General features: G+C 41.9%; 5 protein-coding genes across 9 annotated transcripts in view; 3 read left to right on the top strand and 2 right to left on the bottom strand.

Annotated features, from left to right (window-relative positions):
- The window catches only part of LOC125763906 (phosphatidylinositol 4-phosphate 5-kinase type-1 gamma), a 44,070-nt gene extending 36,679 nt beyond the window's left edge, over positions 1-7,391 (top strand). For 2 of the 4 annotated variants that reach the window (XM_049427623.1, XM_049427624.1), the window contains 2 exons: positions 918-1,078; positions 1,159-3,225. In XM_049427623.1, the coding sequence (XP_049283580.1) occupies positions 918-1,078; positions 1,159-1,904 (907 nt within the window). In that variant the 3' untranslated portion in view covers positions 1,905-3,225. Of the gene's footprint in view, positions 1-917; positions 1,079-1,158; positions 3,226-3,867; positions 6,931-7,191 lie in introns of those variants that run through there. The other 2 variants (XM_049427626.1, XM_049427625.1) reach the window with 2 other exon arrangements.
- A 38-nt stretch (positions 7,392-7,429) lies between these two features.
- Positions 7,430-10,950, bottom strand: LOC125763916 (prolyl endopeptidase). 2 transcript variants are annotated; one of them, XM_049427642.1, is made up of 7 exons: positions 10,551-10,950; positions 9,946-10,312; positions 9,448-9,861; positions 9,217-9,376; positions 8,472-9,133; positions 8,194-8,406; positions 7,430-8,110 (listed from the first exon to the last, which is right to left on the bottom strand). In XM_049427642.1, exons 1-7 carry the CDS (start codon positions 10,639-10,641, stop codon positions 7,714-7,716), a joined length of 2,304 nt encoding a protein of 767 aa, XP_049283599.1. In that variant the 5' UTR covers positions 10,642-10,950; the 3' UTR covers positions 7,430-7,713. The 2 variants fall into 2 exon arrangements, with proteins under 2 accessions (XP_049283599.1, XP_049283600.1); XM_049427643.1 differs by lacking the exon at positions 10,551-10,950 and adding an exon at positions 10,375-10,475.
- A 249-nt stretch (positions 10,951-11,199) lies between these two features.
- Positions 11,200-13,513, top strand: LOC125763924 (tRNA-dihydrouridine(47) synthase [NAD(P)(+)]-like). The gene is made up of 4 exons (XM_049427655.1): positions 11,200-11,412; positions 11,478-11,980; positions 12,041-13,277; positions 13,353-13,513. Exons 1-4 carry the CDS (start codon positions 11,381-11,383, stop codon positions 13,420-13,422), a joined length of 1,842 nt encoding a protein of 613 aa, XP_049283612.1. The 5' UTR covers positions 11,200-11,380; the 3' UTR covers positions 13,423-13,513.
- Positions 13,514-13,557: 44 nt separating this feature from the next.
- LOC125774968 (vacuolar protein sorting-associated protein 41 homolog) lies at positions 13,558-23,598 on the bottom strand. Its single transcript, XM_049445345.1, has 14 exons — positions 23,340-23,598; positions 23,118-23,255; positions 22,763-23,054; positions 22,498-22,696; positions 22,275-22,429; positions 22,006-22,195; positions 21,795-21,935; positions 19,313-19,783; positions 18,444-19,237; positions 18,242-18,369; positions 15,814-15,904; positions 14,628-14,817; positions 14,295-14,546; positions 13,558-14,217 (listed from the first exon to the last, which is right to left on the bottom strand). The coding sequence occupies exons 1-14, from the start codon at positions 23,349-23,351 to the stop codon at positions 13,635-13,637; spliced, it is 3,636 nt and encodes a 1,211-aa protein (XP_049301302.1). The 5' UTR covers positions 23,352-23,598; the 3' UTR covers positions 13,558-13,634.
- Positions 19,847-21,741, top strand: LOC125763950 (beta-1,3-galactosyltransferase 6). Its single transcript, XM_049427693.1, has one exon. It carries the CDS (start codon positions 20,242-20,244, stop codon positions 21,424-21,426), a length of 1,185 nt encoding a protein of 394 aa, XP_049283650.1. The 5' UTR covers positions 19,847-20,241; the 3' UTR covers positions 21,427-21,741.
- Positions 23,599-24,033: the final 435 nt, after the last annotated feature.

Below are 24,033 nucleotides of genomic sequence, written 5' to 3'. Positions count from 1 at the left end.
AACTATCATTAAATTGGCCCTTCGGTTATGCAGTTATTATTGGACTACGATTGGAGTATTGGAACGTTGAACCATTTGAAATGTGGACCAAATAATAAATCGCATGGCATGGCATGGAATTTATATTTTTGTTTAGTTAATTAAGGTAAAAAACATTTCTACTCATTTTCAAACATATTTCCTTGCATGGGAGTATTGCATTCTTCAGGCATGCACTTTTAATGTTATTGTTTTATCCTTATATACGTTTCTGTTTATTGTTACTAATCTACTTTAACTAACTCTCTTTCGCTTCCTGTCATGCCTTGTGTTTTTTTTTAATTTGTCATTTCATATCAGACCTGTGCATTTGTGTGTAGATTATGCAGACGAAATTATTTTGTGATGAATTTTCTATCGATGTATTTGCGCTCGCGCCATCTTTCTTCTCGCACACATGTCCGTATCCGGGTGTTCTGGTTTTAAATCATTCCTTTTACCATTGTTTCATTTTAGAAAAGTATTTGAAAGTGTATACTAATTTTAATTCATTTATATTTTTTCTTTCTTTGTTTTATCTCTTTCTATATCGTCTCGCTCGCCTATGTTTTGCCTGCCTACTTCATCCTACCGAATGCTGCTTTCTCCACCCGTGTCTGCAACAATGTGCTCCTGAACTTACGGAAATGAAAATGTTCAAATCTGTGCACGCTCACTTTATCTTCGGGGACTGCCGCTACAAACACGACCAATGATGATGATGGTCATCCATGAATTTCATTTCGTTCATTATGCAAAAAAAATGTATTACGCACATCACGCATAAACACATACACACACACATGTTCTGCCCGTTTGATTTGAATGCGCTAATCACCCGCCTTAAAACTGCCAAACGGATGTATCCGTCTATGTACAACCGTCTTAACGACAAACAGTATATCAGAAATAAGATTAGAAAGTCATTTAGCAGTCGAATCATCATCCAATAGCAATTACGGCTCGCGGGGGGCCCTAGCGTCGGTCGAAGGATCGACCCCAACGTGGACTGAAGGAACGCCCAGCTTTACGGATTCGAGCTCGAGCGGTGATATTGGAAGTAAGTGCAACGTTTTGCAAGTCCTTGTACTGCTTGCTTCGTGCTCAAGACTAACGTTCGCTATTTTGTGTGTTTTGCAGCATTCTCAGGCCATTCCTCTCCAATGTCGGATCGGGATCGCCACAAGCCCACAGTCGAGAAGGCGCTAAATTCGCTCACATCGGAAATGGTAAGCTTTTCGAACAAGTTTCACCAGCTTCATCATCACCACCATCATCACCAACACCAGTACCAGTACCACTCTTCCTCCACCTCATCGGTATCGTCCGCTTCGGGGCATAATCAACGGAAGCAACAGCAGCAACAACAGCATCAGCTTCACAAGCAAGTGATCTATGTAAAGAACAGTAGCTGTTCAAGCATAGACCAATCGGTTCACCTTCTCGGTGGGGGTGGTGGTGGCGGCGGTGGTGGTGGTAACAACGGTGGCCTGACCGGCAGTACTACCGTTTTAGGAGTCGGCGGTGGTATAAGCAGTGGCCACAGTAGTCCACTGGTAATGGTCCGCCGTATCACGTCGACAAAGATTAGCGAAAGTACAACGTCACTTAATTCTTCCGGTGCGGGAGAAGATGATACCAGAGCGAGAGATATCGTCTCATCGGCTCGTTTGGGTCCTGCTACTGCTAGCTCGCTCCGGTCATCGATAACTTCCGACCACAACCACCACCATCATACCCAACTGCGTCAAAATGAGGACGGTGCTGATGGAGACACGAATGGCATGAGCATGTCTTCCACCTCTGGCCATGGTAGCGAGGGTAGCAGTAATGGTTCGCTTACTGAAACCGATCGCAATGCACTGCGCCAAGCCCGTGAAGAATGATTTTTCACTTCTTAACCCCACACCAATACAGTTGTGGTATTGCTTTGGGAAATGATGATGATTTTTTGTGAAAATTGTAACATCCTTTTCACAGAGTCTCCTTCGTAGGGGAAACATTATAAGCTCCAGGAAAAGACAAACATTCATTACACCGGGGGATCTGTTATGTTATGCAAAATGGGGTGGAATGAATTTTACGCTAATAATGAATCCTCTCGGCGTCGTTTTGTTGTTTGCTAGCGATGTACATTTGCTGTGTAGATAGTTATGGACAATGTGATTTAGTTTATGTATTTATTATTTATATTCAACGCCAAACCGAACACCGACACAAATCCAACTGTATGAAGTGTTGGGCGACAGAAAGAAAAACAAAGCAGATTCTTGATAGTTGAAAGGGATGAAAGCAAAGTTTAATTGTATTTTGCACTGAAGTATACTTAGACCACCCATACATACATGCATAGCCTTCTATTTGGTGTAAAAATGTCAAAAGGATGATGAAGGTTTAATCTTGTGAATGTGTTGCAAACAAAAATGGACGGATGGTTTAGAAGGAAACAAACTAAAGATTTCTCTTATCCAAATTGTGTTATGCAAGCAATCAAACATCACATACCGTTCATAAATGTGGTCCATGTTATGCATTTGGAACACTCTGGTTTGGATAATGCAATTAACGAACAACACTTAACTTTTCGCTAATAAAACAAGAAATTCTTTTCTCTTGTAAATTAGCTTTTTTGTTGGTTCATTTTCTGGTGAAATCGAATACAAAAATGTCTATGCGATTCGCAATTATACGCCTATGTCATGTTTAAAGGTCTGACTAATAGAAGAATTACTTTCAAGCTGCATATTAACCTATTTGTGGCATAAGTGTACACAGCAAAGCCAAGCGAACGTATGGTCAACTTTGTATTACTTGGAAAGCGATGGGAAGCTATAGAATTTTCCACCCAGCATTCTAAATTAGTTAGTGTTTACTTGGAGTAAGTGAATTAGCGCAATTGTGTTTATACGAATCGTATAAAGGATTAGTGTCTTACCGGTACGGAACTATCGTCACTGTAAAAGTATTGGGAAATTTAGGGGGAAAAAAGGTGAAGTTAGAGTCTGCGTTGTGTGAGAGGAATACGGTTCTGTTTTCTTTTGTCTATGCAGATTTTTATTTATTATCCTTACCGTAGTAGATTTACTAAGTTAGCTCAGCCACGAACACTTTACAATTATATACATATATTTTTGTTAACGACACAGACATATTATGCATTATTATTTAAAATAAATAAGACAGATATTGGAAAGTAAAACACATAAACTATTGCCGAAAAATCATACTGAGGATATTGAAGGAAGAGAATCTGGTGGCTCCAATGTCTTTCTCTCTATAAGACATTTTATTATTATAGTTTTGAAATGTGTAAGTTTTTATTTTCTTTTTTTACATTTATGTTAACATCTTTGAACTTTAATGATATTTCACAAAATAACTAATGTATACCTATTCCCTTCGAAAACCGAGTGAAAAGCATAGAAGAATCAATTAACATCATTCCTATTTCCTACCGCACCGCTGATATGTATCAAATTTTCAAACAAAATTTGTGGCGTTTTAATGTAACATAACTAATTCATTTTTTTACTACCAAATTTACTCCAACTCCTTTATGACGGTTATTATGTGTTTTAAAAAACGCCACGAATTAATTTGTCATTCTATTAACTGCAAGCAATTGCTTCCATCGGTAGTTGTAATTCATTGTAAATGATTCATCTCTTTCTTTATCTTCTCTCTTTTCGCGCTATCATCCATTCGTCTCTGCGTGTTCAACCACCACACAATCTAATCTTACTTGTGCGCGGACACCTTTACGTCACCTTATTCATCTGTGCTTATTGGGATGGACGCTACTAACAAATGCCAAAACGCTAAACCGCATCGCGCCATTTTGCTTGCTAGGAAAATTTACGATATCAAGTAGATTACGATTACAACTAAGCAGGGAACCGCAGGGGACTAAGCAGAGGATGTGATGAGACGGCACTTCGTCAGTGATCAGTGATCAGATCAGTGAAACGTGTATCACGTGTATCGTAACGACACAACCAGGCGAACGGAACTGTAAGGGTACGGAGAAAATTGGTACCAGCAAACGGAAGGACTGTAAATATGTATCAAAACCTGCATCACATCAATCAGTTATTAAAGCATTCGGAAGGCTGACATTGAACGTAAACATTTGTCTTCGTGCGTACATGGAAGGGAAGCTACTAGTGAAGGCGTGCCACAAGAAAATAACAAGGAAGAATGGAAATCAAAATCTTAAAAGGACAATTAGATTAGTTATATAAGCGTTATTATCACGTTAGGAGTTTGAGGAATTTCGCCAACCTTTCTGTCAAGCGAGGATCGAAACATGGAGCAGAATGAGCAATACTACATTGTCGACATTCGGCTTTGAAACCATAAAGAGTTAAAATCTTTTGTTTTTGTGCATAACCTTATCCCCTTTCAACTGTTCTATTTTTGGGCTAATGTTTCGAAGAAAAAAAAAAACAAATCTTTACTGATCCCTGATGTTCTGTCGAACTCTTTATCTCTAGTGCTTCCATTTGCTTTAGCTCGAACGCAATGCTACATCCTTTATCATCCCATTTGTCATTTGCAAAGGTGTGGCTGATGAGAATATATCAAATCACTTATCACTATCGTTACTCATAAGGCCAAGCAAACGATCGTTATACAATGCAGCATAAATGTTCTATCGTTACCTTTCTTTTTTCACATACTCCAAGCCTTAATCAATCCAACGAAATAAGCAAACGTTCGGTAGCTAAAAAGCTAGACAGGATTGGTTAGTGAACAGGGAAAAGGAAAAAAAATTCGTGAATAAAACAATGATGGAAGTGTGTAAAATTTGCGTCACCATTTGCAGAAGAAGAAAAAAAACACAATCTTACTCTGGCCTATTATCAACCATAAAGCGAGCAACAGTTGACAAGAACAAAAGAAAAGTTTACCAACAAACTACCTTATTATCGTGATTGCGTGATTAGTAAAAAAACAAACACACATTTTGGTACATTGTTTAAACGGATATATTTACTATGTACATTACATAACTTATTTCTCCATTGGCACACAGCAGAAATGTTTATTTTGGGCCAACACACTTACAAGGAGAAATGGAAGGAATGCAAATACAATGGGAAGGTTGGAGCTGTTAGTAAAGGTGTCGAATGTCGAAAAACAATAACTATATATAAATTAAAGTAAGATGTGTACAATGAGATGTTAAAGCAAACTTTAGAGCAAGAGTTAAAGCAAACAGCATTTACCATGTAACCAAATCCTTCTCTACACACATACACACATCTAGCAGCACACCCACTAATATGAGAGGTGTACATACGTATATACATACACGATATATCATCTATTGTAAAGTTATCATGAAATGCAAAACAAAAAAAACAAAAACAACTCCCAAACGTAGAAAGGTCTTGCTGTCCTTTGAATGAATCTCATCAAGCCGCTAGTTTACTATTTGAATTATATATGAATGTTATCCAAACAGTTACAACAAAACACAATAATGGAAATGCGAGCGAAGGTAAATAAAAGCGGGATAACCAGTGATGATCTATGAAGCAAACCACAACCAACATGTTAAAACGAAAGTGGTTAATACAATCGTTCACTTTTTATGTTCTACTGTTCAGCGTAGTAATAGTATCGTGCAGGAGTGAGATTTCATGAGCAATTTATTCTTTAACGTGGTGGTTTTAGTTAGTTGAAATACGTTGCGATAAACGAGTGTCTAATAAGGGGAAAAGGAACGCTTTTGCTTTCTTTTCATTCGGTTTTGTTTTTTTTTTGTTTTGTTCTTGCATATAAATTTCACAACTGTAGGATGTAACATCTGTATAATCAAAACAATATCAACACATAGGAGCGAATCGTGCGTTAAAGTTCATGTATCGGATTAAAAAAAAACCATTATAAATTAAAACTCTCCTTCTCCTCGTGTGCGGAACACATCCGTAACGTGTAGACTATAATATATTGAAATCGTACATTAATGGAAGGGAAAGCAAACAGCTATAGATAGATAGTAAAACCAAGGCAAACAAATAACTCGAATTAACCACAATACGATTCGGATTCGGAAGGGAAGGCGCGAACCCTTCCTTCGGCGAAGGGAACCGTTAAAACGCGTTAAATGATATACTCTGAGACACACAGTTAAGATTTATCGTCTTACATACAATAATAACCGTAGCATATGGATCCATAGGATGGTGCGCAGGGTGAATCGTATCGGTAAAATAGCATCTTGTGTTGCGCGATGAACAGAGCGAGCAGACAGGCATATATACATACTGATGAACAGGCGGTACATCTTTACACGGTCTGTCAATAGGCAATAATAAAACGGAATGCAATCATCAAAGTAAGAGTTTGTTAGCCAGATTAGAAACCAGATCGAAACTCTAATATGTGTCTGTATAACAAGCAAGGAATGCCAATAGTATCAACCCTCCGAATGAACCGCGGCAGACGCAACAGCAAGTAACCTCTGTATGTACACACTATACCGGACTATATGAAAACAGCTCAATCTCATTACAAGACTCGACTCGACACTACCTACTAGCGCTACATTGTGTAAAACATTCAACAGCATTTTTCCACCCCACCCCCTTGTTCCATTACACGATCATAAGAGATAGGGAAGTGTATATGAACACTGTTTAACTTGTTGACACGGAATTAACGTGAAGGGGGGAAGCATAAGGTGCTGAGAGATGTGGCAGGCAAAATCAAAGACGGAATAGAATCAACCGAAGAGAACAACACACGTACTAAAACTCGAAGATGAAAGCGAGAAAGCAGTAAATTCAATATACATAACTATACAGACGAACTGAGTGCAACAATCGAACATCGGAACAAAGCGAAAGGAAAGAGCACCGACATGCGTATAATAAAGAAAAAAATACAAGCGAAATTCAAAACATAGGCATCGACGCGTATAACATATGGGAACATAATTTAGTACGGGGTTTTTGTAGCTAGATTTATTAATACTAATACCGTAGTTCGACATTGCCTTTTTTATTTCCATTACGTTGGTCCACACTATACTACATTCACTTCATTCTGATTTGGTCTGATAAGTTGATGTTCATTTACATTAGAGTAGTACTAACGTACTTATATTGCATTTATGTCATCGTTTTAACATTTTTATATTCTCTTTTTTATTGTTTCTCATTACAGACATACCTTTAGTAGTTGTGTTGAGCATTAGAATGAGGATGCATGCGCCATTATCCCAGTTGGGTAGTGCAATACATTTCTTTACTGAGCGCGCCAGTCAATCGTTCATTAATTTATTTCATTTACCACGATCAACCATTCGCAATGGGGTTGATAGAAAATAAAAACGGTGATGTGTTTTTTTTTTTTAAATATTTTTCTTTAACAATCGTTTCTCGACTAAACTCAAACGCGTCTCTGCTTTTTTGATTTTATTTTAAACAATGTTTTATTTTCATTTTGCTCCACCAATTCAATCGCTATTGATGACAATTGCCGAAGCGTACGCGCGTACACCGCAAGCTTTGTTATGAAAACCTAGGCATTCTAAGCAACAAAAAAAAGTGTACAATATTTCGTGAATTGAATTTTGTTTCTTCACACCATCAAAAAACACAAACAAATGCCGCATGCATTTATGTAAAAAAAAAAGAAACTATCATATTCATCTGTTTGTTCGCGTTCCGTGTGTTAAACCGATCTTTAAAACGAAAGCTTTAGCCCGAGCGTCTTGTACATGAACGTTAGGATATCGGTCGCTTCCTCGATCTTCTTGGCCGTCGGTTTGCCCATACCGTGGCCAGCTTTGCTGTAGACGCGCAGTAATAGTGGATTTTTTTGGTGTTCACTATCTTTAATGGCATGATGCAGTGCGGCAACGAACTTGAGCGAATGCAGCGGACTGACACGATCGTCGTGGTCAGCCGTCAGCACTAGTGTGGCCGGATACTGCTCCTTATCCGCTTTGGGTGTGCGCACATTGTGCAGCGGCGAGTAGCGTAACAAATTTTCGAAATGTTCCTTCTCGTTCATATCGCCGTAATCCGACACCCAGGCACGTCCGATGGTGAATTTATGGAAGCGAAGCATATCCATCACGCTGCAGAAGAGGAGAATTGATATTTTTTACTTATTAGAATCTTGATAACTGATTGAACTGAGATGGACGGCGTATGTACTTACCCTACTTGCGCAATGGCAGCCCCGAACAGATCCGGACGCTGGTTTATGCACGCCCCTACAAGCAACCCTCCATTAGAACCACCCTGTATGGCGATCTTATCATGGGTGGTGTAACCATGCTCCACCAGATACTGCGAGGCATGCTGAAAATCATCAAATACATTCTGTTTCTTCAATAACCGGCCAGCATTATGCCATCGTTCGCCATATTCACTGTAATAGAAAAGCGCAATGATTAATGCGCTAACGCACACGAAGAAGCATAAACCACGACTTACCCACCACCCCGAATATTCGGATACGCCAAAATACCATCAAACGAATCGATAAACACCAGTCCCGTGATGCTAAAGGATGGCTGCACACAGATGTTAAACCCACCGTACCCATACAGCAGACACGGTTTGTGTTCCTTCTTTTCCTGCTTCCTTTGCACGATAAACATTGGCACTTTTTCGCCGTCCTTGCTGTGATAGAAGATTTGTTCAACCGCGTACTGGCTGTTGTCAAAGTCTTCAATCTTCACCTCACGGAAGACGGTCGGTTCCATCGCGGATCCGTCCTCCTTTTTGCCCTCGAAATCGTAATGGTAGATAATGCCCGGTGTTAGGAACGAAACGAAATGGTAGAAAATCTCCGAATACTTCTTCTTCCCGCTGAACCCAGCCACGGTACCAATTTCTAGCGGAAACTTCGACACGAAGCTACCATCTGCCAGACTGTGCACCAGCAGCATCGATTTCACATCATCAATGTACCCAAGCACAATCCGATCCTTGTTGACGCACGTCGTCCAATCGAGCACGTTCTTCGGATGCTCCGCTACGAGCGTTTTCCAATGCTCCATCTCGGGCTGATCGAAATCGATGTTCACGATCCGATAGTTCGGTGCGCCCTTGTTCGTGCGGAACGAGAATATGTTACCCTCGTTGGTAACGTACTGAAATGAAAGAAAAATGAGCATCACCAATTAATACTTTGCTGGACAAGTAGAAAATAATGCAAAAAAAAACTCTCACTTACATCATAGTCGCTATCGAACTCGGTGACCACTTTCACGAAATCAAGCTTCGAATCGAGTGTTCCGGCCTTTTCCAAATTGCTAAAGTACAGCAGCATATCTTTGCAGCCCTTCATAATGAACAGCATCAAATATTTACCACAATCGGAGACTTCCGGCATTCTGCAAGAACAATTTGTTGCTTTTAAAGAGCTTTCTTTCTAACGACACACCCGCCTAGCATGGATACTAACAATCTCCAAGATGGTTCCTCTGGGAACTCCGCAATCAACACGTCCTTATCTTGCGACTCACCGACCCGGTGGTAGTACAGCTTTTGATTTTCATTCGCAGCCGTTTCTGAACCGTCCGCCTTTCCGTCCACTACTGGATAACGTGCGTAGAAGAATCCTTTATTGTCCTTCGTCCAGGAGGCAGTAACGAACTTCGTATGTTCGATGGTTTCAGGAAAATCTTCACCAGTTTCAACGTTACGGATCTTGAGCTTAGTCCAATCGGAACCACTCTGACTCAAGCCGTACGCGTACAGTTTTCCATCGTCGGAAAATCGTGATCCAACCAGCGCGATGGTTCCATCAGTCGAAAGTGTGTTCGGGTCTAGAAAAACTTTCGGTTCACCGTCAAGCTTATCTTGCACGTACAAAACACTGTTGGTGATACCGGATTGGGAAAGAAAATTGGATTAATGTTTATATCCATGTACACAACGGTGGGAAGTGTTACGGACTCACTCCTGATTCTGCAAACCCGTGTTCATGAAGAAAAAGTACTTATTGCCGTGCTTGAACGGACAAGAGTACTTCGGATAGTTCCAGCGCTTCCGTAACTTTTCATTCAGCTTCTTCCACTCGGGACACGTGTCCAGGAACGGTTTCGAGATTTCGTTCTGCTTCTCCACGTATGCTTGCGTTTCGGTCGCATCTGGATCCTCCAGCCAGCGGTAAGGATCGGCAATCTTCACACCATGAAACTCTTCCACAACGGTATCATCACGGCGCGCCTCCGGGTAGGTAAACCGGTGCGTTTCGGACGTAGCAGCTGCTTCAGGCATAGCGAGTCGACCGTACTTCGTTCGGCGAAATACACTGGAAAATAAACCTAAAATTGAACGGAAATTAAAACGTCAATTTGTTTCGGTTTCGGCCATGCACAACACCAACCTAGTAACAAAATAGGGAAAAGTAGGCGCCGGTTTGTAACTAACAACATACACAACAAATACACTCGCACCAACCGTGCGGAAAGACCTAGAGACCCAGTTTTTGTGTTCTTACGTGTACACCAAATCCCGTTCGCCCGGTACCCGGCCGCTTCCCCTTGCTGCCGAGCAACTTACCGCTCCCAGAAGCTACTTGCAACGGTGTAGAACGTGGAGTAAGAACAACTACACAGCTACGCACTACTAAGGAAGTGAACAATTTGTGCATACACTTTTCCGGAAGTTCCTTCTACGGAGACAGAATGGAGATATGGATTTAATTGATCCTTGTACTGCCTTTACACTTTCCACTGCCGCTCCAATATTTATTGTTGACTAGAATAAAGCGTACGGTCTTCAGCGAAGCACAATTAAGCAATGCAATGTTCCCTTAACTTCTCCAATTATCACCAACAACAGGATGTTTGATTTGAGGAAGATAAAGAGTGTAAGAATGCCTATCGCAATTGTTTGCTGCTGTTTGCCGAAGCCGCCTGAATTTGATAAGGTGTATTAAAATGACTTTCAAGATTGGAGACGACTCAAGGTGATTACACAATGGATATCAGTGGTGAAAACCCAGTGTACCGAATTGGACTGAACTTTTTGTAATTATCGTACATTGTGAGTGGTGAAAATAGTATCTATATCTACACATTTATGAACAAATTATTTGGATTTAGAAAATTGAGAACCATCTGTGCATATTTAATCGATTCTGCAAGCTTTCGGCCAGTTATTTTCAAGGCATTTTGTTGTGTAGAAGATCTAAATTCACCACTCGATCTGTTATGTCAACTGGTAAAACGTCATCATTCTCTCAATTTCACCACCTTATCCACTCTAATCACCTTGAGCACGTGTTTCGAAATGTCAAACAATAGCGCAATCACAACAATTCTTTTGCAAAGCCGGTGGGTTGCGAAATTAGTGCAGCGTTGCGACAAATTAATCCTGCTCAACTCACGATGGACGATGGGATATGCCATATAAAACCTGAGTAAGTAGCTTAATCCATGTTTAGTCAACGTTCTTTAGTTCATTCGTAGTTTTGCCGTTCTGTAGGTATCTTATTCCACGCACTGTCGAGAGACCGGTCGAACATGTGGAAAGCATACCGAAAAAAGACGATACCGTCAACAACAATGGTAATGCGAACGATGCTAACGAGCCACCGGAAAAGAAAGGTCGCTTTGAAAGCAACGCTGGTGAAGGCCATGGAAAGCGAAAGAAAAACCGGGGTCAAAACAAATCGCGTGGATTACCGTTCAAGGAAGAGGATGCATTAAGGTTGTGCAAATCTTTACTCGATGGAAATATGGGGGAAAATGCTGCCAAAAAGTGTAGCAACACAAACTGCCGCTTTTCGCACGATCTTGACAAATTTTTGCAGCTGAAACCGAAGGACATTGATGGAAAGTGTTACATCTATACGACAAAGGGCTATTGCAGCTTTGGCGTAACTTGTCGGTTTGCCGGTGCGCATCTGGATGATAACAATAGGAATATTTATCCGGAAGATTTTAAACACGATAATGCAATGCTTGTATCGACGTGGTTGAATCCTGGTAAGTGTTACAGCGCCATGGTTTTAATGTACGAAATTAATGGTGATACTTTCCTTGCAGATCTGCAGCATACGTTACGAAAAAAGCAATATAACTTCAGTGTATCGAACAAATTCGTCAGTAAGTTCGAGCGACTTCTGGGGGAGGAAAGAAGTGAAAAAGCTAACTTAACATCAGCCCAGGAAAATGTTGACGAAAAGGACAATAGTGTGCAGAAGCCATCATCGGACCAAATCATCAAACCGCTAGGCTCCGTAATGGACGAAGACATGATCAAGCTTCGCAGTGCAGAACGGAAGCGTATCGTATTCCGCGATAAGCTTTACCTCAGTCCACTGACCACGGTTGGGAACCTTCCGTTTCGGCGCATTTGCAAAGAGTACGGTGTCGATATAACGTGCGGTGAAATGGCATGTGCCATACCGATCATTAGCGGTGCCACCCAAGAATGGGCCCTAACGAAGCGTCATTCGAGCGAGGATTTGTTCGGGGTGCAGCTGTGTGGTCACAATTCGAAACTAGTCGCTAGCGCGGCCCAAATCATCGCCGAAAAAGCCGACATTGACTTTATCGACCTGAACACGGGCTGTCCAATTGATCTTATCTTCAACCAGGGCGGTGGTAGTGCGCTGCTGCGCCGCCAAAATGTGCTGCAAGTGATGGTGCAGAGCTGTGCGCGTGTGTTGGCTGACTACGGGAAAGAGTTTACAGTGAAAACGCGTATCGGCATCTACACCAACAAGCTCATCGCTCACGAAATGGTTCCGAAGTTTGAAGATTGGGGTGCCAGCTTGATCACGATCCATGGACGCACGAAGGAACAGCGGTACACGAAGCGCGCCGACTGGGAATACCTGCAGCAATGTGCTTCACAGGCCCAATCGGTACCGGTGTTTGGCAATGGGGATATATTCTGCTACGATGATTATGAAACCATTCGCGAGAAGTGTCCCAACATAGCGGGAGTGATGGTGGGCCGTGGAGCACTCATTAAACCGTGGGTGTTCCAGGAGATTAAGGAACGGAAAACGCTCGATCCATCCAGCGCGGAACGGTTCGAAATGTTGAAGCGTTACGTCAACTATGGGCTCGAGCATTGGGGTAGCGATACGAAGGGTGTGGAAACAACGCGACGCTTTCTACTTGAGTGGCAATCGTTCCTCTATCGTTATGTACCGTACGGATTGCTGGAAAGGCCACCGCAGCGCATCAACGAACGTCCGGACGCGTATCATGGTCGGGATGATTTAGAAACCCTGATGGCATCAGCAAATTGTAACGATTGGGTTAAGTTAAGGTAGGACTTTAGTGCGTTGCGCACATGACAAAAACCTTATTTTCTTATCATTTGCCAAATGTAAATACCTTTCAGTGAAATGTTGCTTGGACCCGTTCCGGAAGGATTTAACTTTGTGCCCAAGCACAAAGCCAATGCCTACTGAGAGGAGCAGATGGATGACATGATGTGAGCAGAAGTGAGATTGCATTAATGTAAACTTTGTAAATAAAAAGTTGTGAACATGAACTAACATACCCGAAATATAGAAGATCAAGCAATATCACAGATGACCGCCAGATACAATATAGGAGGAATTTTATTACAAAAACAAACAAATCGTTTTAGAACGAAAAAAGAAAATACGGACAACAAAGCCTACTTGATGTAGCTGATGGCTTCTTCCACATCTAGTTTCGAACCAAGATAAATTGGTGATCGCTGATGGATGGAAGTTGGCACAACATCCAGAATCTCCTTGTTCTTGCCGGCATATGCTTTACCTCCGGCTTGCGTTACCAGATAGGCCATCGGGTTGCACTCGTACAGAAGGCGCAGCTTGCCATTTTTCGACGCAGCCGTTGCCGGATATATGAAGATACCACCGTACTTGATCGTTCGATGCACATCCGCCACCATACTGCCCACGTACCGAGCACCGTACGGTTTGCCCTTGGACGGATCCTTCTTATCCTTTACATAGTTGTACACCGATTCATCCCAGGTAGACGCATAGCCTTCATTGATCGAGTAAATGTTGCCCCGCTCCGGGATGCGCATATTGTAATCAGTCAGCACAAACTCGCCGATTGAAGGATCGTACATGAAACCGTGCACACCATTGCCCAAACTGATCACAATCATCGTAGCGGATCCATACAGTGCGTAACCAGCGGCCACAATCTTATTTCCCGGCTGCAGGGCATCCTCTACCGAAGGGTCCGTGTTTTCCTTTACCTGTCTGTAAGAGCGGAGAAAGGCATTTAACATCTGTATCGTACCAAAATTCGCATAAGGGCTATAGTAGAGAACACTCACTTGGTAATGGAGAAGATGGAACCGATCGATACCAAACAGTCGATGTTGGAGGAACCGTCGAGTGGATCGAACGAAACGACATACTTGCCACGCTTGTCCGTCTCGATTTCGATCACATTGTCGTTCTCCTCCGACACCAGGAGACAGGTAGAGTACGAAGATTTGAGCATGTTGATGAAAATTTCATTCGACAGTACGTCCAACTTTTTCACCTGTTCGCCCTGTACATTCGTATCACCAGAGATTCCTTGTCTTTAAGGGTGGGGACAGAGATAATTTTATAAAATTGTTTGTTGATTTTATTGTAAAGTCCTTTAATTGCTGTTTACTTACAGCTTCGCTATGCCTGCCTTTCGTACGGCGGAACTGATCGCCTTGATCGCGGTCTGAATGCAGTTGAGCAGCTGGGACAGATCGCCGGTCGCATGTTTGTACTTTTTCTGCTCCTGCAGCACGAAACGCGTCAGCGTCATGCAGTTGGAATCGAATGCTGGTCCCTGTTGGGTCATGATTTGAACGGAAGCTATCGAATGAAGGAAAGTGAACGATTAGAACAGAATTACAGTGAGCGGGTGTTACAAATGTGAGTAACAACGATTAAGCACATTCCGTACTTTATGATATTGGGTGTCCCAGTAAATCTGCGCATGGTTTGAAATTAACAATATATGCTTAGATTGTGAGAAAATCAATCTTTTCGTCATGATATCACCGAGAATCATTTAACTATAAGACAAGAAGCGTACTTTAACGGTTAATTGACTAATCTACATCTTCAATATAATAGATAGGTTTTTATTTAAAATATAGAGCTTGATTTTCAGTTCTTTTTGAACTGTTTTACTTCTTGAAATTCCTTTTTTGGTCAAATCTCCTAAGGAAGTATCCATCTTACGGTTTAAAGCTTGCGCTATTTTATGGTTTTAATTCATAGGGCCAGGTGGGCCACACACTAATCACCAGCTAGTGAAACGTCTACTAATCACAGAAAAAGGACTCATGCTCACTCGATCAAACTCGTGCTTAGATTTTCTGGGACTCCCTGTATAAGTCACCTAGAAAATCAATCGATTTAATGCAAGTAAAAGTTTTTAGTGTACATTAATATATTCGAAAATATAATTAATATGATTTCGTAGTTTAACAAGAAGAGCTACACAGAATGATTGGGATAAATCGATCGATTTTCTATCGGTCACACTTTGCATTCGGGATACTGTACTGGCGGATTAGCCAATATGATAACGATCAAGTGTGCGAGAACGGGCTATTGGTAGTGACGATGGAACGATGCAATCTATATACACATTCACGCGAATAGAAAAAGGGAAAGTGTTGGCATGGAAACATATCTGTACAAGGAGGGAACACTGAAGTTGATACTTAGGGACTAGAAATCCATGCAATTGAAAGCACATAATCGTTTAAAGCAGATTGAAAAGCATTCCTTTTGACATAGCCATGCCGTGTTATACACTGTTTGTAATTGGTCTATTTCATTTTACAAAATTTTACGTACGATTGGCCATCTTTAATTGGTCGGGTACCCGATACAACCGCTGAATGTAAATGTGGAAAAGAAATATGGCAATATAATTTGATTTATGGCGCTAAAACGATGACACAATCTGTACAAAGCAACAGACACATGAGAAGAATCCCTCGGACTACATTAATGATAGATGTTTATCAACGCGTGTTGGTAAGTGATAAGAACGGTTGTTCCTGTTCCTCTTGCTATGCGTATATATCAAGTACTGGTGGTGAAGTTTGTTCTTCCCTATCGGTTGTTCGTTTTTTTTTTGGCTTAGGGGTCACAGCGGGCGGTCAATGTCAAAGACACACCGTATCTGTTTCACAGTGACGATGCATGCCTGTAATTTTCTTCACGGCAAGTCATGTTTTGGGCATGAAATTTGCCCATCGTTTCTTCACATGTGGTATGGGTATGGGAAGCTGATTTGCATTTCTTGCCAGCCAAAGGAAAAGGTACAAAACCAGTAATAACAAAACACGATCGATGAAGCCGGTTTCGGTTTGGTTTTATCGACGGCATGTTTTGTTCGTTGCTCGATGTAGCTAAAAATATCCTTTCAACCTCCATCGTAACCGTTGCTATGTAACACCGTAGCTTTTTTAGTGAAACCGGCGTGACACGTAGTAGGAGCCAACATAAACAACGCGCCTGGTGGCAAAGGTGATTTTAAGCGATCTTTTGAAGTGTCCCGAAACTAGCTGTTGCTATTGCTAGAACTTTTGCTAAACACTTGTCTTGTTGTCTGTTGAAATTAGCTAGCAAAACAATAGAATCACTTTTACACCTAACGAAACACTTCATGCACTTACCTCTCTGATTGTAGGAGACTTGAAATTGAGGAGTTTCAAAAGAACAGATCAATCGATGATCACGCTAGACAGGAGAAAGTAAGCTATTTACTGGATGATGTGCGCACCGGAACGCGACACCCGTGGCAAGATGAAACGTCACTTATTGCGGATCGAAACAGCGGCACCACACACCACCAATGAAGGCAGGCAAAGATCGAATGAAATGCTCCCCAAATAGTAATGCAAAAGGGCATGGCGCCCCCGGAAAAAAGGCTCTCTCTCTCTCTCTCGGGTACGCGTACATGCTCGCGATCTAATCCGCCGATTCTCCCTCGAGACAACCTTCGTCGTATGTGTGTGTAAGACTCTATCACAAGCCGCGGAAAGATTCACCGGTAAAAAAAATCTTCCCTAAGCGAGATCGTTGGTCAATCGAAGCAAATCATTTTATTACTGATCGCTGTCTATGGAATACTTTTCCGCTCTATCTTCTTATCCACATTTCGTCTCGAATATCACAAAAAAAAATTATTTGATGGGTTCAGGCTGAATTTATAAAATACTTTACTTGAAGCAAACATATTTTACCTATTTTACATTCTATCAGCAGACATTTGAAATTTTTGCTTGTAATCGTTTCGTATCACAAAACGAACCCCTATTATTACGTGCGTTCACGCATTATCATTCTCTTTTACCAGCATCGCTCCATTTCTCTCTATATTTCTTACTGTTATGTTACAGCATATATACGTACTTCTCGCGAGAGGCCAAGCCCCCTTTACTTTACGCACACAATGGTTTATTTATCGCCAAACTGCTGTGACGCGAGTGTGAGTTTATTATTGAATCGAGATTGGGGTTTTGTGAAGAATATCATAAACGTTATACAATGGTGGCATCGTGATGTTTGAACAAGTAGTAGGGTAGATTGCCCTATTCCACCTTTGGCAGACGAATAGGACAGATAAGAGATGGTTACGCAGACGCGCCTTCGAATGATAGTGGATTCGACCCGCGGTTAGAAACAAATTACAAACAAAACAAAATCGTTGTTCTTTTTTTTCTACTTTCAAGAGTGATGAGATGCTTTTGATCACTGTTGTCAAGGATTGTGTACAAAATTTATTTATAATGCTAATTCTCTTATCATTTACACACAGACACAAACGATTTATCTGATTTCGGTTGCTTCGAAAATGGAAGGGAAATTGTTTTTCTTTCACACACACACAACAGAAAAGAAAAACGTTTGCAATCGTCTCGTTTCTTATTAAGCTTTTTTTTCGTCTTTATGATGCTTTGCTATACGTTCAGCCAATACGTTTGATAAGGGACAATAAGCTGTAATTATTTTATATCATACTGACATTGAAATTATTACTGTACATCTGATGTTGTTTTTGGTTTAGAACACAGGTAAAATTTAAATCTAAGACAAAAACGCAGCTGCTAAAAATGGAAAGCGATTGTATGAAGTATAAAATTCGAGTACAGTGAATTGTTATGTCATTCGATCCCTAATTCCTGTAAACATTTCTGTAGCAAGCTTTCCCTATATTGTTAGGCACGTAACCACACAGGACACACACACACGCTCTAGAACTTACAGCCTAAAATGTTCCCGAGCTTCCCATTTTTTTTGTGTTACAAACTATGCAGATGTCCAAGTTGTACTTGTCCAGCAGACAAGGTTCGTGGAAGTAATGTCTACAGTTAAACATTACGATATCCGCCTTCATGGTATCTGTAAAAACGATGTTAATACGGGTCAGTTACATCAAACGTAACTAAAATTTGCTGTAAAAATGTTAAACTTACCCTTCACGATAATGTCCCGTCGACACACGCCACACACATGGTCGGTCATCACGTACAGTGCACCCTGCTGCACCCGCACCAATCGTTCGTGCATGTCAAAATAGTCCGCACCCAGTATCTGATTGCAACCCTCCTGTATCGACACCTGCAAACTGTACCCGCACAGCATCTTAATGATCGATTCCTTCAGCCCCTCGATATCCTGACCCGGTTTGATTTTATTCACCAGCAGCTCCGGATTGATAAAACCGGCAATACTGTTCAACAGTTTCGTCATCACGTGCGGTTTGTCGACGGACTCGTTGATCAGATCATTCCACAAGTCCATATCGTCGTGTTCTTTGCAAAAATCGATCGCCGTCGGTACGTCCTGCAGATTGTGCATGATGATCGTTAACGCTTCCCGTGTGCTGCCCATCTTATCGAGCAAATACACCATTTCGGGGTAGAATTTCAATCCCTGACAGATATCGTACGCTTCCTGAATCGGATAGCTATTGGAGCGTTTCAGGAAGGAGAGCAATTTTTCCGGTTCATACCGTGCGTACAGATTTACCAGACGCCAGTGAAACTTTTCGTTGCTTTTCACCTTATCGTACGCATCGAGATATCGGTATAGGTATTGTTCGCTTTGTTCCAGCTCACGAACGACATCTTCGGCGGGGATATGATCCTTTAACAGCATTGCGATCGCGCGTTCACTGTCCAACTCGATCAGCTGTACAATGCAATCTTTAACCATGCCGTACAGGTTGTAGGTGGTGATCAATTCAAATACATCTTTGTGCTGCAATCTACCGAATGAAAAATGTTAATTGTGGAATGTATAATATTCTTTTTAAAGAACATATATAATCGCCGATACCTACTTCAAATACATGGTCAGAGCACGATCGAACTCTTTTTCGTGCGTGTACAATATCGCCAACGCTTCCAGCAGAATGTTAGCGTCCTTCTTGTTGAAATGATCATTCACCGCGTTAATGACTGCTTTCGTATTGTACAGACGGGGTGGCCATTCTTTTACCAACTGCAAAAACCCATTCGGATCAAGCTGCAGATACTCGTACAGAACCATCTCGTACACGTGTGGGTTCAGTTTACACGCGTCTGTTATCGGAATGTAACTGCTAACGGAGCGAAGTTGCTTCACTTTCACAAATTTGTACACCTCTTCCTCCCAGAGCTGCTTATCGGTGCCGAAAACACGCTGGCATAGCCGGGCCGCTTCATCAAACTGTTGCAGGGAAAGCAAATGGTCTAGGTAGAGCCTTGCGACAGTTATCAGGGAGTATTTTCCGCCATGCGTTGCTATCACATCCATCGCTTGTTCAAATTTGCTGTGAAAAATTAACAGAAAAACAGTTAAAATTTTATAAGAATCACTTTTTTGCAAATGAGTTTTTCTTGAAGAACGCTTGTTGCATTAATGGTAATGGACAGCTTTACAAAAGTTAAAAAACAAATAAATTTCAAAATAAAACACGCGCAGTGAAATGTTTCGTCGGGCGAGATCGGCATGGTTTGATGAAATATTTCACGATTACACCTGTTCAAATCAGCTGGCACACATACTACTACGGTGTTTCGTTTGACAGCTGAAAAAATAAACCTTTCAGAATTGCAATCAGTGAAGCTGTGCTATTATTTGCTATTGAAGAAAAAACACGCACATCACAAAATGCAGCAGTTAAACTACGGCTAGTGGCAAATGTACCTTTCAAACACCATTCAAAAGTTGTATCGTTCAGTGGAGTAAACTACCGAGAAGCGAATCATTCACCGTTGCTGGACGCGGATGTCGTCATTTCGCCGCATAATGGCTCTCACGCGGTATCATCTGCACAAACGAACCTGTGTTGGAATAGTGCCACTCCTGTGTGCCTTCCTGTTTGGCGTGTTCCTAACGGCACTGATCGCCAACACCAACCCGGCCTGCGCACCGATGGGTCGGGTGTATGATCCGGAGAATTCTTACTTTCTCATACTGCTTATCGTGACTGCTCCCGAAAACTTCGAACGCCGGACGACGATCCGTGAAACGTACCTGAATTTGCGGCCCCGCATGATCAACGAAAGCTACCAGGAAGAGCTAATACACATTCCATCGTTTAATGACCGGGGCCATATAAAGCTCGAATCGATCGAAACGCAACGCCAGCTGCTGACCAACTACCGAGCGTGGCTACAGAAGCCGATCAAAAACATTAAGGTTATTAATTTTAAAATCAAACCCCTGTTCGCGATTGGCGTGCACGGGCAGCCGAAAAACATACGACGGGCCATCTACGAGGAGCAGCGCGTGTTTGGCGACATTCTCGAGTTGGAAGAGTTGCAGGATTCGTACGCAAACTTAACGAGCAAGCTGCTGCACAGTATGCAGAAGATCGACGCCAAGTACGACTTCCGGTATCTCGCCAAGCTGGACGACGATACGTACGTGAAGCTGGACGTGCTGGCAGAGGATTTGTTGAGTTACTACGAAAAACTGCACCAAGTGCAACAGCACCAGAAAGGCAAAGGACCAATGGAGCTGTACTGGGGTTATTTTCGTGGAGCTGCTACCATTCAGAAGCAAGGGGCGTGGCAGGAGAAAGATTACGTCCTGTGCGATCGGTACGGTCCGTACGCGCTCGGCGGAGGTTACGTACTGTCGAAGGGATTGGTATCGTACATCGCTACCTATGCCGACCAGCTGACGATGTACAACAGTGAGGACATTGCGGTCGGTACGTGGTTGGCACCGTTTCGAAACATCCACCGAAGACATGACGTGCGATTCGACACGGCATGGAAACCGCGGGCATGTCAGAACTACCATATGCTGTTGCACAAACGTACCGCCCGGCATATGCGAGATATTTATGCGGGGGAAATGTGTACGCACGAGGAAGATCAACCCTCAGGCGGGGGAACACTACCGAAGGAGTATTTTTACGACTGGACGCAACCACCGAGCTTGTGTTGCAAAACGACAGTATAAGACATTGGACCAACAGTGTACCGCAACATACATACACCACAAGTAAGATATAAGCAAGTGATTGGTTGCAAAAAAAGCACAGGACCACATTAGGGAAGTGTTAGAAGTGTGCTAAGGGCATATGCATGAAATCTCAAATATAAGAGCGGCTGAAGGATTAGCATGTAAGCAATAAGTTAGAAGACAGCAAGAACCATCTTTAGGTGTAGAGGTCAATCGTAACTAACATGGCAGCTACCACGCACGCACACACACACCCTGCGGAAACCAGTTGACTTAAACCAGGTGTAATAAATTATTTGTACCAAAAATCAACCCGCGTTACGTTCCATAAGGGAACAATTAAGCTGAAGATAAACGAAACTTACCCATGCTCTATGAGCCACTGGACACGATCGTCGGTTTCGTACAGATTAGCCACGACAACGTCCTTAGGCGAAACGATAAAATACTGGTTTTCGTCGATCAAACAATCCAGATGATAGTCATCACACTTGTACTCCTCGTATCTGTGTATGGGAAAGGGAAATGTTCATATCGCTTGGGCCTATATTTTCCAACGTTCGCCATTGAACTTACCCACGCATCGATAAACTGTCAGTGCAGATTTCAACATAATCGCTTGCGTTGTATTGCAATACACACAGAATGGGCCGCAGAGCTTTGTTCGTTTCAGAATCACGTTCCTTAGCGTACCCTAACACGACTAGCTGATTCGTTTCCAGCGGTGCAATACCACATATGAAGAAATCCGTCTGGAAAGTGGACACTGGTGGGGAAAAGTAAAAAAAAAAATTGGATGATTTACCGGAAGCATATGAATCCTTTAATTGTCCAGATTAACTTACTTGGATCGACTATATGCACGGGCAGGTTTCTTGTTGACACTTCGATGGCGTTCCGTTTTCTTATCACACATATGCGCACCGTGTCCACCCATCCAATCAGTAGTGTAGTGGCGTTAGACCAGTTTAAATTACATCGGTAGTCCGTTAGTTTCCCGCTGCAAATATGTGCCCAGAGATTAGCGTCCCATCATTACGTTGGCGGCTAGCCAAATTCTTTACTTACTCCTTCGGTTCCTCCCACTGGATAAATCCTAGTGAGCACTTTTCATTCAAATCATACACGTGAATGCCGAGTGAGCTAGCCCACGCCACAAACTGTCCGTTCCATTTGATAGCCGTCACCTGACCCTCGGAGTCGCTAAGAATCGTTGACTTTAAGCCTTTCAGGAACGTTTTCTCGTAGAGTACTAATTTGTTATCGCCTGTAAAAAAGAATCAAACATGAAGTAAAGATACATGCGTAGTTTGACCACCTTCCACACACATACCTATTAAAAATCTTCTACCAGAACCGGAACGATTGTGGTTCGGATCCAGCTCGACCGCTTTGATAATTTTACCAGTGGAAAGCACCTGATTGTTTTCGTCCGTATATAAACCGCTAATAATCACTTTACCATCATCGGAACAGGTTGCTATCTGCTCGCCCCGACTGTCCACCGAAATTTTGTTTACCGACAGAATGTGCGTATTTTCCTTTCGATTGATCACGGTATGCACACAGTTTCCCTGGTGGTCCAGCATGTGTATACGGCCCCAGTGTGTACCTAGGCAGAGAAACTATAAAGGGCAATGGTATTAGTTGGGAATTCCGTGCCACCCTTTAACGAACCTGCCACATACCCTCGGATGTACCGCTATGCAACTAATCGCTTCCTCACTGAGAATATTCTTTATGTCGTTCGAAAGACGAACGTACTTCAACTTGGGCTCCACATCGTCCTCTGTTAAACTGCAGGATTCTGCTGACTCGGGATCGTGCTGACGAATAGAAGACAAAGCAACAAAATAATTATCCAAGGACGAATCACCCAGTGGGGTTATATGTTACATTCGTTATCTTACCGAATCAACCATTGTCCGTTCTTTACCGTGTTCACAATCCAATTTTCATCTGCGAAATAGCACATGCACTATCGTTCAATGTGGATTATCTAAGTTTCTCGTACAAAACTACACAATAAACAATCAAACACTGCCGTGCTGAGGGAGTCAATCGACAACGTAAAACAATGATTAAGAAAGTTTTGCCAAGAAGCAAAATAGAATCATTTATTCACTGACAGCTGAAAGATGTTTATTTTGATTGGGATTCTGCCGGATAGTGGGCGATGCAAGTGGAAATGTACTTTACAACAATGGCATTATTTAAAATGGATTAATTTAAAACTCTATCAATTGTGATATTATGTTGCAAAAAGCTAATATTACGCTAAAAAAATTATATTTTATTGAAGATATTTATTCTATGCGAAATATTTCACTGGGAGTCTGCACACTAGAAAATTTAAATTTCACATGAAATGTTTCTATTGTGAAATATTTCGTCTGCATTTGGCGGCAAAAATCCATGGATGTTTAAACGATCTTTTACAGAAATGCAAAGGCAGTTAATCAGATCTTGTGATCATTACAAACGGGACAACAACTCATGTGAGTTAGAATTTAAAACAAAAATATACTTTTTTATTCAGCTTTAAACTGTTCAATGAATTAGCCTTGTCTTCTATTCGTGTCTTTCCGCGTCATTTCTGCTTCA

This window comes from Anopheles funestus, chromosome 2RL, assembly GCF_943734845.2.
Source record: "Anopheles funestus chromosome 2RL, idAnoFuneDA-416_04, whole genome shotgun sequence".
Taxonomy (NCBI): Eukaryota; Metazoa; Arthropoda; class Insecta; order Diptera; family Culicidae; genus Anopheles; species Anopheles funestus.
Note: the sequence above shows the minus strand (reverse complement) of the source record. Positions and strands in the feature narration are given on the sequence as shown.